Source organism: Penaeus monodon, chromosome 10 (assembly GCF_015228065.2).
Source record: "Penaeus monodon isolate SGIC_2016 chromosome 10, NSTDA_Pmon_1, whole genome shotgun sequence".
NCBI classification, from domain to species: Eukaryota; Metazoa; Arthropoda; class Malacostraca; order Decapoda; family Penaeidae; genus Penaeus; species Penaeus monodon.
Window position 1 is genome coordinate 47000817 of NC_051395.1, and position 15269 is coordinate 47016085.

The 15269-nt window shown below is 36.9% G+C and overlaps 2 protein-coding genes across 6 annotated transcripts in view; one reads left to right on the forward strand and one right to left on the reverse strand.

Annotated features, from left to right (window-relative positions):
- Nucleotides 1-4133, forward strand: part of LOC119578087 (enhancer of mRNA-decapping protein 3-like) — a 7891-nt gene extending 3758 nt beyond the window's left edge. For both annotated transcript variants that reach the window (XM_037925812.1, XM_037925813.1), the window contains exons 2-7: nucleotides 1-78; nucleotides 350-643; nucleotides 885-1110; nucleotides 1326-1494; nucleotides 1649-1802; nucleotides 2686-4133. The exon at nucleotides 1-78 is cut by the window's left edge. In XM_037925812.1, the coding sequence (XP_037781740.1) occupies nucleotides 1-78; nucleotides 350-643; nucleotides 885-1110; nucleotides 1326-1494; nucleotides 1649-1802; nucleotides 2686-3271 (1507 nt within the window). In that variant the 3' untranslated portion in view covers nucleotides 3272-4133. The remainder of the gene's footprint in view (nucleotides 79-349; nucleotides 644-884; nucleotides 1111-1325; nucleotides 1495-1648; nucleotides 1803-2685) is intronic.
- A 5269-nt stretch (nucleotides 4134-9402) lies between these two features.
- LOC119578088 (sodium channel modifier 1-like) lies at nucleotides 9403-15173 on the reverse strand. Of its 4 annotated transcripts, none has more exons than XM_037925814.1 (7): nucleotides 15042-15173; nucleotides 13222-13529; nucleotides 11619-11689; nucleotides 11270-11358; nucleotides 10253-10397; nucleotides 10042-10136; nucleotides 9403-9896 (listed from the first exon to the last, which is right to left on the reverse strand). In XM_037925814.1, the coding sequence occupies exons 2-7, from the start codon at nucleotides 13270-13272 to the stop codon at nucleotides 9511-9513; spliced, it is 837 nt and encodes a 278-aa protein (XP_037781742.1). In that variant the 5' UTR covers nucleotides 13273-13529; nucleotides 15042-15173; the 3' UTR covers nucleotides 9403-9510. The 4 variants fall into 4 exon arrangements, with proteins under 4 accessions (XP_037781742.1, XP_037781743.1, XP_037781744.1 ...); XM_037925815.1 differs by having other exon boundaries at nucleotides 15018-15173; XM_037925816.1 differs by lacking the exon at nucleotides 15042-15173 and adding an exon at nucleotides 14795-14940.
- Nucleotides 15174-15269: the final 96 nt, after the last annotated feature.

Sequence of the window (15269 nt, forward strand, 5' to 3'; positions counted from 1 at the left end):
CTCTCAGAAGCAGACACTTACTATCACCCGCGTCATACACAATGGGCGTCCAGATGCTCTTAATGAGGTCACGATTAGGTGAGTTGTTGTTGTTGTTGATTGAAGTTATTAGAGTTGTTGTTATTGTATATTTTTAACCTGAGGATTGTAAACCATAGCATCTAGGTAGTGGGTCAGACATTTGAGACTCAGTGAGTTATTTCTTACTAATGAATGATATAATTTTTAGAGCTACTTTTTTAAAAAACTTTTTACCATTATATCTATTATTGTCACTGGTTTTAACATGGATAGTACACATCATAGCCTTTTTTATGAAGAGAAACTAGCTGTATTTCCCATCTTGCAGTGCTTGTGACATAAAGGACCTGAAGATTATTGCTCGCCCCAGTGAAACGATGATACAAGTGTCAAATGCAGAGGGAAAATCCAGCATGCGGTATTCTGCCCAGCGTCAGGCACAGCAGTCATTCCAGAAGGTACATGATGGACAAGAACAGATCATTGCAAAGCCACAACAACAGCAGACAACAGGTACTGGACTGAACTTAGGTGGAGGTGAGACACCGCAACAAGCAAAACGGAAGCCTCGCACATCCGTTGGAGAAACCTTGGCACATGGCACACAATCTTCAACAACTAGGTAAAAAAAAAATTCTTTTCTTTTTAAGTTATCATTCTGACATGTCGCTGCATTGTCATAATGCTAATGATAGTGATAATGATGCCAGTTATAGAAATAATAATAGGTTGTATTATCCATATAGATATTATCACTGTTATTATTAATTTTTAATTCTTTTTCAGTTGTCATATATATATTTCTTACCATAATCACATTCATGTAAAAAGCACCATTAACCCATCCCCTTCGAAACCCCCAGGGACCAAGGAAATGATTGGCAACGCCCATATCAGGCCCCCTACACGTCCCATGAATACAGCTCTCCAAGGCGGAATGACAAATATGGCAACGACTCCTCCAGGACTCCAGGCAAGAGGGAACGTAGGCGCAACAGGGATGAGACCACCTTCGGCACCCCCATTGATGATGATATGCTCAGCACAGAGTTTGACTTTGAGAAGAACCTAGCGCTCTTTGACAAGCAGGTGAGGAGGTAGTTTTGTAAAGAGAAGTGCTTGGATCACATAAGGGATAGATTTTTATTTATCTAATTATTATAGATATTGAGGACAGGATGAAGGAGACTGTGTGTGTGTGAGTGAGTGTGAGTGTGAGAATGTGAGTTTGTGTAAGTATTAGTGTATATAGTCATATATAAATATATACATATGATATTCTTAAATGTATCTCTAATGCACAGGCTGTGATAGAAGAAATACAGAGTCTCAAGCCCGATGTGGTTCGTCAGGCAGATAGGTATACAGAAAAGAAATATAGATGTGATGAGAATGTGCTGCCATCTAAAGCACCTGCAAAGAAGCAGATAACTGTGCCTACTTCAGGAGCTGCAGAAGTTATCTATGCAAATGGTATGTATTTACTAAGCCATTGTGTCACAGAGGAAAAGAAAATAAGGCCGCTTTTAAGTATGTTTATAGTTATCTGAACATTTGACTTAACTATGGATATATTTAATTCCCAGTGTCACATAGTTGACTTCACAAATTTATATAACAAATGTAGATTGTGGACTGCTGGTACCTTCTGTGAGCAGTGAATTACGGGCAGAACTCTTATCTACGGCCAATCAACATGGGCTCACTCACTCACGTCAACTGGAGATCATTGGACGAGCTGCAACAGAAGTCATTCTTTCTCTGAGCGGAGGCAACCACAGGTAGGTGTTGTGTTTCTGAATTTTTTGGCAACAGTGTTTGGAAGTTTTAAAATATCTCAAGTAATGATTTGATTTATCCATATTATGAATTTTATTTATTTATTTTTTCATGGAATGGCTGATATACTTAATCTAAAGTAGAAATGATAATTGCTTTTGATATTAAGGCTGACTTATTTATGTAGGAGTTAACTTCTTGTCTTTAATTTCTTAAAGGGGTTGGAAACACTTTGGGTGAAAAAAAATGTATTTCAAACACACACTCAAAATCTTCCTAAATCAACTACAAACATCCCTGACCCTTATTGCAATTCCAGCAGGTGACTGCTCTTTCTAATTTTATTTCCATTATCTGTAAGCAGTAAGAAAATACATCTCAAATGACTAGAAACACTAGGATAATACTAATTAAGTAAGCATTAGATAGGAGCACTGTTTCCAGAGTTCCCTTTGATTAAGCAACTAAATTTTCACACCATAGTCTGTATTAGGCTTTTGTGCAGACTTTTAATTTGCAATATTAAATGGAAAATAACACTGATATAGTTGCAGTTTGTTCAGACATTGAGGAAAGTTTGTCATGCCCCTAACCCTTGATTGGCATTGACTTCGGCTTCAAGTTTCATCACAACTTTATTCACCAATTAATTATTGACATATTTCTCTCCTTAAATAGTAATATTTGTTCAGTTGATTATGTTTTTTTTTGTTTTTTTTTAGATTTTCTATTTGATATATTTTTTTTTTAAGATTTTCTATTTGATATATCTTGTGTTTGTTTGTTAGGCACCACAGGTCAATTTTCGTCTTTGAGGGCAACCACTTTGGCACCTGCTCCAGGAACTTATGATTTGTTTTCATAAACACATTTTTGTTATTCCAGGCTAGGACCAGGCAACAGCCACCAGCCACCTGTTGTAGTGGTGCTGTGTGGCTGTCATGTGCAAGGAGCTGCGGGAGTAAATGCAGCCAGGCAGTTGGAGAGTCACGGAGTTAGGACTGTTGTTGTCACACCACAGCTGCCCACTTCACCCCCACCATCTCTGCTGCTCACCCACGAGTTGCAGCTGTATGCCCTCACCTCAGGACGCACAGCCTCTGACCCAGGGGGCATTCCTGCCACCGTTGATCTGATTGTGGATGCCAGACTGGACCATAGTGGGAGAGCAGGAGAGGGAGGTTCTGGCCATACGTGGCTCACTTCAACAACAAGGTGGGCCTCAAATTCCCGAGCTCCAATTCTTGCCCTCGACCCACCCAGTGACTTGGCTGCCATCCCCTCCACCCAGCCGCCCCTTCTGGCTCGAGTCTTACTCTGTCCATCTCTTCCCCTTGCTTATACTCCAGCAAGGGGCAAGGTCTACCTCATAAATGTACCCATCCCCCAGCAGACCTTCAGTGCCGTGGGAATTAAGTATGTCTCACCGTTTGGAGCTAAGCTGGTCATTCCACTGCACCCATATGAGTAAGTGGAAAGCATCTGTACAGCTGATACGATGAACTGACATCCAGACATGATGATTATTCTAGTAACTAGATATATTTGAAGGAAGTGATCTCATAGTGTTTATTTTTATTTTTATCATGTCAGTGAAAAGATGACCAGGTGAGAGCAAGTTTTCTGATACTGGTAATGTAATTGTTTGCCAGGATGTCTATGCTTCTGGAAGTGAAGTCTACTATTATTTATGTACATTACACCTAGTGTAGGAAATGTTTCTTGTCATATTTCAATTTGGAAAGCATTCTACACTCAAATGTTAATATATTTTACTTAGTTCATGACAAATTTTTTTTCAGATGCCTATTGGGATCTGAGTAATACTCGTACATTATGTAGCATTGATCTTCCATTATAAATATTGGGTGTCAAGTTGCACATTTATGTTGAAACTGTATGAAAAAGTGTATTTTTCTAAGAGAAAGCCATTTTTGAGATAAGTGTTCTACAGAAACAGTATATGTATACATTGCTTTTCTAATCAAAAGTCTATCCTTAAAATATTTATTATGTAATCCTATCCATAATGTAACATTAGGATGTCTTATGCCCCAGTGAGTGCTATCTGTTTTGGGTAGGCATGGAAATACAGTATGTGATTTACTGGTGCAGATACTATTAAGAACATGTATTAGCATTGCAGGAAGTGTGATACCAGCAATGTAAACAATAAACTATATATAGAGAGAAAAAGTTTAAAAAGAAATACTACTGTTCATTCAAATAGTTTGTGCCAATTCTGCAAGGTGGTTTCACAGAAAATAGTCTGAGGATATTTCCTTTTTTATGATTTATACAAATGATCTGTGATAAAGTTGTATACAGAAGTTTATTTTTTTTCATTTTCAACATCTGGCATATTGCAAGTCTATGGAGTTGCTAATTTTGAAGAAGAGATTACTAGCAAAATCTTATTTTCAGCATTAATCAATACCTGTTATCCAGAGATTATTGTATATATGACAATGAGCATGATACAGGTGTGTCTAAAAAAAGAAAGAAAGAAAGAAAAAAAATGATCTTACCTCAATAGAAAAGATACTAAAGCTGAGTGTATAATTTATTGATACTTAAGCATATATATAAAATTTTATATACGTATATGTGTATATATATATATATATATATATATATATATATATATATATATATATATATATATATATATATATATATATATATATATATATATATATATATATATTCACATACATACATATATACACTCACATTCTACACATAACCAGAAGAGAAAAGATAGTAATTTATAACAGTAAAGTAATTTCATATTATTTTTGAAAACAAACTTTTGAAATTTTGTTTACAGTATAGAAATATCAGAGCAAAAATATTATATATTTTCTTTAATAACTTTTTGATTTCTGAAGATGGTTAATGGTTAAAAGCAAAATAAATGTGCTAGACATCTAAGGTCATGTAGCACTATAGGAAGGTACAGTAAAGAATAGTCAGGGGCAGTTGAGTTAGTTGTTAGTTACTGTACATCAACTATTTAGATTAATATAGGGGATTAGATTAAGTAAAAGATATATATGTGTCTGAGGAAGGAGAACAGGTTGTCAAAGCAGAAAGTGTGAGATTCAGTAAGGATGTCTGATAGGTTGGGAGGTCGGTGAAGGGAGGATAGGTGGGGTATGGGTGGCATCAAAGCATGGACAGGATACCAGAATGTGTAGAACTGAAAGAGGGACATTACACAGGGACGTCATGACATCAGATAGGAGTGCATTAGACCGGGTGTGGCTAATGCGTAAGCAGGCGCGAGCCGTTTCCCAACATCTGTTTTTCAGTATGTGATTTATTAGTGCGGAGACATCACCAGAAAGATTGCCATCGGGCATACAGGAAGGTCTTAAAGTGGGGATAATAATCTGTGGCTGTAATACGTGAGAAACGCTGATGGTGTGATGTGGACATAGCAGCATTGTGTTCTAGAGTATCTACTTGTTCATTGCTGGGGATTCCAACATGGCTGGGCACCCAGCAAAATCTGATATTTTTATGGTGTGTGGACAGGTAGAACTACCAGTTCTGGATCGGGTTAAGTGAAGACCGCAGTGGTGGATTGTATCAAGATGAGCAAGGAGGGAGGTTGAGGCAGAGGAGTAGGCATTGAGGAGGGGGTAGTAGTTGCAGTGTTCAGAGTCATGGTCAAAGGAGAGCCTGGGGTTGGGGAACCAGGAGAGTTTGAGTTGGTGGGGCTATTTGATGAATAGGCAAGCCTCACTGCCCCTAACAAGGGTATAACATATTCATTATTGGCCATGGTAAGCCTAGAGTATGTTGGGGAGAGAAACAGTCCATCCCTCAGGGTCCCCTTGAGGGATAAGGGCTAGACAACTAAAATGGGAATACTGTGCCCATGGCTCCCTCAGGTTGCTCAGGACTGGCACAAAGTCAGCCTTTCATCCTTTCAGCATGGCTTGCACACCTTAGGAAGTGGATGAAAGAAGGGGTTGGAGAAGGGATGGATATGAAAAAGCAGGTGGGGAAAGAGACTGCAAAATTAGTAAAGTTGAGGCTGAGCCCCAAGGCAGGGGAGATCCCCAGCACTGGGTCCTAGTCCTTGCCTCCTAAGCCTCCCCACAACAGCAATGGGCAAGGGATTTTGGGGGGTGATATCTGAAGAAAGAATACATCAATACATTAATACAGTAACAGTAAATATACAGTAGCTACAAGGGGTGCTCTTCAAAGATTTCCCCCAACTTACTTCCCTTGGATTTACAGGAATGAAATGTACAGTTATTAGTCTTTCTTTACATTAGATTCCAAGGGTGACACACTTCTTCCATTGTTTTATACAGCTGTGTACTCATCACTTATAGAAGTCAGAAATCAATGTCTCAATGTCTCAACATTTTAGAAATGTTTATCCTTCAAAAATGACTTCATGGTAAAAGAGGTAAAAGTCAGATGGTGCAAGGTCAGGAGAATGAGGATGAGGAAGGATGTCATAGCTACAGACTGCACTTCCATCTGGGTAATGTGAGAGTTGTGAACAAGGGTGATGTCTTGTGGAAGGCAGACACCTTTCATCAACATTCCATACCATGAAATTGAAGTACCTTTTCCCAGAAAGTCATCATCACTACTCCATGCTGAGCATCACCTTGCCTACAGAGGGTGTAATGACATGTGCCTTTTTAGGGGGTGGCAAGTCAAAGTGCTTCCATTGTTTTGTCTGGGCCTCAGTTTCTGGATCATATTGATGAACCCAAGTTTCATCATGTGTAATTATTCTATCAAAAAAGTCCTCCTGGTTTTCTTGGCACATGGCTAAAAGAGCCTTGGAACAATGGACTCGTTCTTGCTTCTAGAAAGATGTGATTAGCCTGAGAACCCATCGAGCAGACAACTTTTGCATAGGCAAATGGTTATGAATGACTTAGTCCACAGACCCAACTCTAATCTTGGGCTAGCTGATGTTATAGTTATATGGTTATCTTCCAATATGGTTCTCTACACTTGATGGATGGTATCCTCATCAATGGCATTCTGGGGTCACCCTAGGATAGATCTCCAACCACACCTGAACTGGTGATGCCAATGTTTAACATCATATGACTGGACATCCTCCTCATTAGCTGCTTTCATTTCATCAAAGGTCTGTTGTGGTGTGCGGCCCTTCAAATATAAAAACCTGATCTCTACTTGACACTCCATTTTCACACCTTACTGCATCTTCACCACTGTAACAGAAAACATGTTGAGTCAAGAACTGGACATCAGCACATGACCTAAAGAGATGTGTATCATTATCCATGTAAAATTTCAGCCTCCTAGGATAAGCAGAAAATGGTCAGGGGAAATCTTTAATAAGCACCCCTCCTAGATTAGATAAAAGAACCTTATTTTAGTAATTCACAGTAGTGTTGTTATTCATAAAGAATACTGGAATATAGAAAGTCATCATATATAAAGTATATAATTTGAAAATTCTTATATGTAACTTATTTTGAAGAAAAATAAGTGAATATATTTTTCCAACTGTGTTGTAACATAAGTGTTCTGTTATATGAGGGTTATTATTACAATACTACACTCTGGTGGGGATAGTTTTACTTATGTATTTCTGCACTGATCCTATCTTTCTATAATTATAGTCATGATATAAGTTTGCCATTTACTGTTAAGTAGTACTTACCATCTTGTATCCTCTCCATTGTTCTTGGTCACATGATCAATACTTACCATGAGAATTTTGTGGCGTGAAGTTTTTATTCTCATTTTTAAAACATTGAGCTTACAATTAAAGTGTCCTTTTACTTTAAAAGAAATAAAGTTATTTTTCCATTTACTCCTTTGTTTCCATTACCTGAGTCTTGAGGTTTTTGGAAGGATTTCAGTTTAGTTGAAACTATGCAGGTGGTTCTATTGCAAAAGCATATAACTTTTTTATGCTATAGAAATAGCTGGTAAAGATTATAACTTTATATTAATATAATTTGATATTAAAAATGATACAAGTATTTTTTGGAAATTTAGTAGACAATTACGATAATAATAATTGTAAATTAATAATAATAAAGTAATGGTTAATGGTTACAAAGCAAAATATATGTGCTCGACATCAAAGGTCTTATAGCACTATAGAAATGTGTAACAGTGAGAAGGGTAAAGGGGGGGTTAGTTGATGATTAAATGTGCTACACTTCACAATTCATATAGCAGTTCAGGAAGATAGGGATTATTAGATCAAAATTGTCAATGGAAGATGTGTGGGATATTGCAAGGATGTCTGTAAGGTAAGGTAGGGATTATCAAAGGAGAGAGGGATTTAAAGGCAATCAGATCACTATTCCTGGGAGAATGTCTGGAGGGAGTGAATGATGGATGTCAGCAGTTACACTCGGTGTAGAAGGAATGAGAGTAGAAAGACTGGAGGATGGATGAGGTGTAGGCAGCGTTTAGCAGGATGGTCTAGACAGCAACAACTCTCATATTGATGGGGGGGAGGTTGATATCATTGGACAGGGAGGGACTCTCCACCAATGCAAACATGAAAGGGAGGTCATGTCTACGTAGAGTAATTTTAGCAACATTGGTGGGGGACCTACAATGGCTTCTAGGGGAGGATGGTGTAGCACAGTATTCATACTGCATCATAATCCATGAAGCAGGTAAGTAAGTCTTCTCCACAATCTGACCAATTCTTGTAGATAGGGCAGTCTGCTGGGGAGAGGGAGACAGTTCCGGTGCAAGTATTGAAAGACAGATGAGGTTGGGCAGGAATGGGCTTGCCAGTGAAGTCAGTCACGGCTGATATTGCTATAGCTTGGGATTCTGATGAAATTGTGATAAGGTGGGAATGATCAAGAAGGATGCAGAAGGAAACTTTGCCTACTTGTTTTTGGAGGCACTGCTGGAGGAGGAGAGTGTTGTGAAAGTAAGGCACTGTGGTGGGGATTACATGCCCATGGCTCCCCCAGGTTGTTCATGACTGGCACAAAGTCAGCCTTTAAATTCTTTAAACACAGCTCTCACACCTTAGAAAGTGGATAGTTGAAGGGGTTAGAGAAGAGAAGGAAATGAAAAGGGGAAGGCTAAAAGACCATGCAAAATTTGTGAGTCGAAAGCTGAGGTTCAATGTAGGGGTGATCCCCAGCATTGGGTCCCAGTTTCCGCCTTCTAAGCCTCCCCATGGCAACGATGGGCATGGATTAGGGGGCTGTGATAGTTATGAGATACTTATGATGATGATTATAGTACTCGCAAAAATTTATTAAGGTAATACTATGATGGTCTTCAATAAGATCAAGGATGAATACAACAATGATATTCATAAAAAAGTAAAAGGTAATCATTACCACTAAAAATTAGCATAAATCTTACAAAAGTTCTTCTAATGAAATGAATAGTAACATGAATGAATTGATAAGGATTATAACTGCAGTATGCTTTAGTGCATTTCTGCTCCCAAACCACAAAATGGTAACAAAGCCTGCATAAAGGTAACAGAGTATATGCTATTAAGGAATGTCAGACTATGCAGTAGAAAAAATAATTACTTTATGCCTAGTATGCTATTTAAAAGGTCATAGGTATTCTAAATTGTTGGCTACATAAACAATAAAATCTTGGTAAATGACTTATATTTTCACATTTGTATAAAATATAAAATCTGATGAACTGGTCATCCAAAGATGTAACCCCTGTTTTGGATCACTCCTCATTATTCTTGTTTCACTTCACTTTAACTTCATATTCCTCTGGAGGTTCTTCGTCACTGTCGAACTCTGCATCATCATCCCTGACCCAATTCCCCGATAAATCCTTCTTCCACCCTGAGGCTCGCAAATTCTGGTAGTATTTGGTTCTCTCGTCAATTTCCTTCGGCCTGGGCACTTCCGAAGAACTCTCTGGGCCGTCAATTTGCGTATTTTTTGGAGTCTTTAGTTTCGGTACATATGGGGAGTCATTATTGTGGGGCGTCACTGTTAACTTTCTCTTGGCTTCCACAACATCGGTGAAATCTTTCTTTCTTTGCGACTGACGAATGTATTTGCTGACTTGTGTTTTGGGATTTGCCGGTCCTACTGGATTATCCATCTGTTTTGTACTTAATTTTTCTAAAAGGGAAGTGTGAATAGGTTTTATTAAAAAAAAATTCTCTCTCAACTTGGAATAAAAGCAATTATATATCTGTACATACCATAAGTAAAATGTATCTCACAACAAATGTTACATTTAATTATAAAAGAAGAAAAACTTTACCTTCTACGTCAAATTCAAGAACTACTTTCCGACTGTATGGTTTATATTTTGACCTACTTCTGCTATCGTACGTTGAAGAGGTCTTTAACAGGCCTCTGAAATGAAGGGACTTAACATCTTTATCACTGTTTCTTGCATTCTTATCATATATAAAATAAACATAACATATAAATCAAATCACAAGAATTTAATGCAAAATTCCGAACCTTACCTAGTTGTTGCTTGGCCCAGAACTCTCTCAGGATGTAACTTGACGCCACTGTTGTCTGTTGTCCCGTTTTTCAAATACGTTTCCTGTTTGCGTTTCAAAATAAGCCTTTCTGTCTCTTCCTTCTTCTCCATGAACTTGGCAAGATCTGTGAAAGAAAATTGGAAACAGAACTTTAAAAACACTGTGAAAGCATTATGAATTGTAATTTACTTTCTTTAGAATTGCATTAAAATATTATCATCTTATCAGTGATTCTATCCTAACAATGAAGAGAATCAATACAACTTAATAAAAAAAAACAAAAGTGGATTTCATTTTACATAAATATTTAATTTCAGAATAACTGAAAAAAAAAAAAAAAAAAAAAAAAATATCCAGAAAGGAACTCTCTAAAAATAAATTACAGAATCAGTTTTACAGTTAACTGAATTTCGGTTTGGTCAACTGTCTCTTTGATTTCTACATGCCAGCCCACTGTGAGTTTACTTTATTAATTGTTTTAACACATAGATGGCCACACCTGTATTAAGTCACCAATTAGCCAATGACGAGTACTACCTGTCTTGCCCGTTCAGTCTTTTCCATGATTTACGAAAATATTTTACGTCATCTTATTTTGCCGTTACTACTGTATGTAACAATATAGTAATTATAATGTTTATAATAAAAATTACACCACTGAAATCCATAGCATTAGTAAAAACTGTTTTTCCCGCCAATTCAAGGAAAGGCAAAAACAGATAATGTCACGAGGTCTAAAAAAAGAAAGAAAAAGCACAGCTTTTTCCCCTTTTTTATGCATTTTCCATGGTGGCAGTGGGTTCATTGTTAAGGATAATGTGCAGGTATTCCTTTAAGTGTATCAATAAATTCTTATTTTTAACATACTAATTTTTAAACATGATTATATCCAGACTATTTGATCTTATAAACAAACTTGGACAAAAGGTATTATCTTAAACAAAAATATCAGTAATAAGGGGAAAAAATCTTTTTTTTTCCCCTAATAAAACTTACAAAATCTATGTTTTTTTCCAACCCGATGCTGAGATAATACTGTTAGAGTATCAACTACTGGTCTGTCATTGCACACTAAGCATGTATATCTGAAAAAAAAGGTCAAAACAAACATAAGATGAAGTTAAAAGATCTATGACATTTAATGCTGATATAATTATGCATTTACATAGAATAATTCTTTAAGAATATATTTACTCAAGAAATTAGTATAGAAGCCAAATAACTTTCACTTCTGAAGACCCCTGGAAACAGATTTAAAATATAAAAAAAACTTTTCCTGAAAAGTATTTACTTTACATAAAGTATCCTAAGCAGTATTTAATATCCTGTAAAGTAGTGAACTAACCTTCCATTACTTAAGAGTTTTGCTTCATCTTCTGGGATATGCTCTGCCAAAAGTTCTGTCACACGTCGATCCTAAATCATAAAAGAATTTACATTTACTGAAAATGTTCGTACATTACCTCATATCCTAATTATGATTATGAATGAAACTTAGAAATAGAGATTATGGGCAGCAATACTGGAATTATTATGAGTAGTAACACTGGTAATAACAATATAGAACAGAGTGGGGATAATAATATTAACTATCAGATAGAACTTGTAGTAGTAACTAGCAGTACAATATAAGTATTCTTGGTTCAGTATGTAATGGTGGTGAAGGTGGTGGTTGTATAAAAAGTATGCTATTACTACTATTACTACTTTACCTAACAAGTTTAATAATAATAATAATAATAATAATAATAATAATAATAATAATAATAATAATAACAATAATAATAACAATAAAAATAATAATAATAATAATAATAATAATAATAATAATAATAATAATAATAATAAAAATAATAATAAAAATAAAAATAATAATAAAAATAAGAATAAGAATAAGAATAAGAATAAGAATAAGAATAAGAATAAGAATAAGAATAAGAATAAGAATAAAAATAATAATAATAATAATAATAACAATAATAATATATATATCTTTTTTTTTTTGCTAAAAGCAGTCCTAGCAAGAACAACACTGTTGAGGGTAAAAATTTATAAGATTGAAACTGACTTTCTATATGCTTGTATTTGCTAGGAAAATAAGAATTATTTGTAATAGCGGTCTTCACTCCAAATTGTCTTAATCTTCATGTGATCTCTGACTGTAGGACTACAACTGTTGCAATAAATAGATAACTGCATATTTGCTCTGACAAAAGCCAAAAAAACTACTTATCCTTCACACAGATAAGAAAGAGCTGGACAAGATTCTTAAAAGATGATAAATTAAAAGGGTGGATATCTTTTCAGAATACCTTCACATAACCAACTGCAATGATTTTGGTGTCGATGGATTCCTCTCACTTGAAATCATGCCATGGAACCCACCTCCATTAGCAACAATCTTGGCCTCGATAACAGGGGAGGAAATGAAAGGTACCATGGAAATTGTGGAGTAAATTATGAATAATATACACAGAGTCAGTCCCTGTATTGTCTAATGTAGGGGGCTGTGTCACTTGCAACCCCTGCCTAGGAAAACAAAGAATCCTCCATGTATTCACTGCATGTCAGAGTGTAGGACTGACATGCAGGAACACCTGATGCCGAGTCTGTCCAATGCTCAATCCTGCTGTGAATACATAGAGGATTCTTTGTTTACTTGGTTGCAAGGGGGCATACGTTCCTTCATTAGTCAATATGGTGACTGACTCTGTGTATTTTCATATTTCACCCTGCAATTTTCCTGGTACCTTCCATGTCCTCCCCTGCTAAAAATGAGAGGAATCCATCAATACCAAAATCATTGTGATCGGTTATGCAAAGGTATTGTGAAAAATTACCAAAGGGTGAACTACAAGCTTGAGGTTTTGACAATGCCTGGCTGTCTATCAAACATTCATGTAATATGAACAAATCTATTAGTTTTATTTGCTCAACACTTCACATACATTTAGTTGATTTAGCAGTGCTGCAGGGCTGATATCAGGCTTGAAAGACATTTTTTGTATGACTTCAGCCTCTTATTTCCCTCTCTTCTTATAAAAGTTCTTGAAATATAACCTCCGAATGCTTTTTTACGTAAATCTTAGCTGCCAGTAACCATCATCAGACTTTTGTATGGTCTATATCCCCTGGATCCTTTTTTTTTTTTTTTTCTTTCTCTCTTTTTTCTTGTATTATCTCTTGTTAGTCTTGCTTTTTGAGATTATGGTGTGTCTTCAAACGTAGTACTTCTTTGTTGATCAGACGTCAGCACCTGTGAATAATAAATCTATATTAGGGTTATTTATTTTGATTCTTTTCAGAGCTTCCATCAACTCTGTTTTGTAGGAATGAAATCTTGTACACAGTATTATTATATGGTTAACAGTTAATATTTAAACTCAAAATAAATAAGCTAAACATCTAAGGTCACATAGCTCTACAGGAAGGTATAGTATTAGAAAGGGTAGAGAGGAGGGGGGAGGGAGGCTGAGTTAATATGGTACTGGAAAAATTACCAAAGGGTACTCTACACGCTCTGTCTCTCCAGAAGCTTGAGGTTTTGAGAATGTGTGGCTGTCTATCAACATTCACCTAACATGAACAGATCTTTTAGCTCTACTTGCTCAATACCTTCAGCTAATTTAGGAATGATGCCGGGCTGATATCTGGCTTAAAAGATATTTTTTCATATAACTTCAGCCTCCTATTTCCCCCTGTTTTTATAGAAGATGAGAAGAGGATGAGTGAATGGGTTAAGGTAGGAATAAGCAAGGGGAGATTAGATCAAGTGAAGGATATGTATGTGTCTGAGGAAGGAGAACAGGTAGTCAAAACAGAAAGTGTGGGATTCTGTAAGGATGTCTGACAGGTAGGGAGGTTGGTGAACGGAGGATAGGTGAGGGAAAGCAGTGGTACAGGCTGCAATGAAGCACAGAGAGGACATCAGAATGTGTGGAACTGAAAAAGGGACATTACATAGGGGGTATAGGGGCAGATCAGAACATGACATCAGATAGGAGTGTGTTAAGTGGATGTGGCCAATATGTAAGCAGGCGAGATCCAACTCCCAGCATCTGTTCTGATGAAATGGAGCTGACCAAGAGAATATTGATGGTTTTACAGTATGCAATTTATTAGTGAGTATGTTGGAGAGTCCACCTCCAATGGTTCCCTTGAAGGGTAAGGGGTAGACAACTAAAGAGGGGAATACAGTGCCCATGGCTCCCCAAGGCTGTTCATCACTGGCACAAAGTCAGCCTTTCATTCTTTCAACACGGCTCTCACATCTTAAGAAATGGATAACATAAAGAGTTGGAGAAGAGATGGAAATGAAAAGGGGTTGGGAAGAAGACCATGCAAAATTGGTAGAGTTGAGGGCTGAGGCCCAAGGGAGTGGAGATTCCCAGCATTGGGTCTCAGTCTCTGTTTCTTAAGCCCCCTCTCCCACGAAACAACGGGCAAGGGATTGGGGGGGACACTATTTTGTATACCTATAGCAAAACCCCCTCCCCTTTGTTCTGTTCTGCCCTTTCTTACCATCTTATAATTTTGTATTCTAAAGTTCATTTTTTGTTAGCCCTGTTTGCAGACTGCGAATACCTCTGGTTTTCTTTGTCCATCAAGTAATCTATTTCTATCTTTTTGTCCAATACTGATCTGGCATTCCCAATGTGCAAGCCCTCTCCCCCGGGTTGTGGCCCTGGACCCGCTGCCGGGGCTCGTGTCGCCACCCTCGCGTGTGTGCTATGACCTTACATACCCCTGGAAAACGGGATTGGCGTACCCTGGGGTTTTATGGAGATGTCTTCTTTTATATAAACTGATATATAGGACTATATATCAGTTTATACGCCCTATGGACACTACAGTCGAATAGAAGCCGATCTGAAGCAGGTTTGTTGACGTTTTTGCAAGCTTTTGCTGTTGTTCTTTTACTTTTTATTATGTATTTTTTTCGTTGTCTTTATCGCGATTATATTTCGTAAGGAAGACATATATTATGCAATAGATA